At 42.8% G+C, this 2,591-nt stretch overlaps 1 protein-coding gene across 1 annotated transcript; it reads left to right on the plus strand.

The window, feature by feature from the left end:
* Positions 1-549: 549 nt before the first annotated feature.
* On the plus strand, positions 550-1,893 carry LOC111594128. Its single transcript, XM_023307286.2, has 2 exons — positions 550-1,413; positions 1,474-1,893. The coding sequence occupies exons 1-2, from the start codon at positions 832-834 to the stop codon at positions 1,600-1,602; spliced, it is 711 nt and encodes a 236-aa protein (XP_023163054.2). The 5' UTR covers positions 550-831; the 3' UTR covers positions 1,603-1,893.
* The last annotated feature ends 698 nt before the right edge of the window (positions 1,894-2,591 follow it).

Raw genomic sequence — 2,591 nt, forward strand, 5'->3', positions numbered from 1 at the left:
CTCAGTTGGACTTTATATATAACAATATACAAATATATGTATTAAAAATATATATTATGTAGATTTTAACATTTTTGAAATCTTAATTATAGGGTTTTTACTTAATTTTTAATTTATATATTTTATGTAGTGCTTGAAGTTCATATTTTTTAACATTTTTTTGAACATGTATAAATAAATATATAAATGAAAAAAAATAAAAAAAAATAAATATATATATATATATATAAATAAATAAATGCATATAACAAATATACGTAGAAAACAAATATAAAATATTATACAATAATATAATATAATAAATATATTTATTTTAAACAGATTTAACAGATCTGCTCTATTACTTCGTACTACATTGAATAGAAACTATATTTGACTAACTGAATAAAGTGGTTGAACGCGGAGCTGACAATAATTCGCAAAGCTTGCTTCGTTTACAGTAGATTCTTGATATTCCAGAGCACTATTGTTATTCTATGTTGCTTTTGCATCCCAGCTTCAGTACTATGAAGCATGGCAATGTTAACTCCTCAAGCTTAATACTCTAGTCGCAGCTGGTCGAGAGTTTACTGTCAAATCTGTCATAAGTTGCACTAATTTGGCAAACATTATTATCAGCTCCTTTGCTAGTGTATTTCGCGTTCGTCTTTGCTCTAAGCGAACTATTCTTGCCGTTGACAAAACAATGTCACGACAGGTGAAAGTAAAAGTGGCAGCTAATTGACTATTTACAGTTCAATAAATCGCTTAAGCAGGCACACAGCTCTCTCAGCAATCAATTAGCACCTCCGACACTTTTTGACAAAGCCAAATATTGTCGCATAGTTCGCGATGGGCATTATAAATGGCTTGGCTGAATTCGACTTGGACAGACGTTGTTCAATTGTCGGCATGGCTAACGGTTGGTTACTCTTTGGACTGGTGCTCTGCGCTTTTTGCTGCTTGGCAGCTGCTGATCTGCGCGCTGATTTGCGGGATTTTATAGCGCTGGTGCCGCGACGCCGCATTGGCTATATAGCGGCGCGTTACTATATATTCGATCCGAAGTTTCGTCAGGCCGTGGAGTTTGTGCGCAGCGATGAGTTCGGCAAGACCTGGCGGGAAATTCGCATGGCGCCGGACTTTGCCGATCTGATTGACTATGTGACGGAGTACGGCTCGGGCTACGATGTGACCAGCGTGGTGGACAAGCTGCCCAACAGGCTGCGTGGCTTGCAGCTGTCGCGGCTTGTGCCCGTGGAGCTGATGCTGCGTCGTGATCTGAGTACCTTTCTGCACGAGGCAGTGCAGAGTCTGCCGCGTGCTCAGTTCTACAGTCTGATGGCGCGGAAGGTGCGGGAGGGCGGCGACTTTGCCAAGTTCTATAAGGCGCTGCAAGACAAGGAGTTCAGGGAGCTGGTGAGCGCGGCCCGGGTGAGTGCAGTTTACGCTGCGACTGAGCATTAAAATTTCATACGTAGCAACTTATTGCAGCATTCAAAGGACCTGCAGGCCCCGTTGGGCAGACTGAGCCAAAAGAACATCAACGTGGATGAAATCATACAAATCGTGTACGAGCTGATAAGTTGGGGTCCGTCGGTTGCTCCGGGCAGCAAGTTATAATTAAGTATTTATGAATTACCTTCAAGCACATGACTCATTAAATAACCGGGAGCACAACAAAACATCAGCACGCACAAAAAGTGAAAACTCGAAGTTAAGATGCTTACCCAAAAAAAAAAAACATGCAAAATACAGCTTAAGTGCTTTTCAAACCCAAAATACGACCGTGTCGGGGTCAGTTCCGCTACAATTCAAAAAAAAAAAGGGTTCATAAACTCAGCCCAGTCAGCCGCCCACTCTTCGTGTTGGCTTTAATGTTGGTGTGCGACGTGCCCGAAATGACAAGAGCTTTGAGCTTTTGTGAGTTGTTGCATTGATTTCTCACTAATTTTTCGGGTAGCCCAAAAGGCTTCGAGAACAAAGCCTCATTTGCAAATACAGAGGCTGGCAGTGCACAATATGCACTCATTAGAGCGTCAAGGGAGCTGACAAAGCTGCATCTGCATGCCACTTGCCACCTTAATGGTGTCATCTACATATGTTATCTATAAGCAAATGAGCAAATGGCGAATGGCGAATGGCAAATGGCAAATGGCAAATGGCAAATGGCAATGGCATACGCATGCCCTATTCCCTTTCTCCTTAGCTTGTATAGAGACACGCTTTGACCTATGGGATGTCAATTAAGCTGCGTGGCTACGTGGCGCCGCCGTGTTGCATGTCGGCGACATTTTTATGCTGTGCCACGCACAATTTGCCAACATCATCGACACAGTTTTTATGGTTTGCCAGTTGCAAGCTGACTTGCCACAAAATGCGATCATATTAGCGCCTCAAAGCCAGCCGTTGCCAAGTTTTATTTTCAAGAAGCGAATTGCTGTTGCTGCTGCTGCTGCTGCTGAATATGCAACAAAAGTTGCGAGTGCAACAAACGCCCACAACAAGCCAGCGACGTCCCACATCATTTTGGCGCAGTTTTTGGCTGACGCCGTTGCAGAGGCGTCCAACATAGTTAGAGCATAAAATCGCGACGCAGTTGGAGTCGAAGC

This window comes from Drosophila hydei, unplaced genomic scaffold (genome assembly GCF_003285905.1).
Source record: "Drosophila hydei strain 15085-1641.00,03,60 unplaced genomic scaffold, DhydRS2 tig00008134-arrow-pilon, whole genome shotgun sequence".
Classification (NCBI taxonomy): domain Eukaryota; kingdom Metazoa; phylum Arthropoda; class Insecta; order Diptera; family Drosophilidae; genus Drosophila; species Drosophila hydei.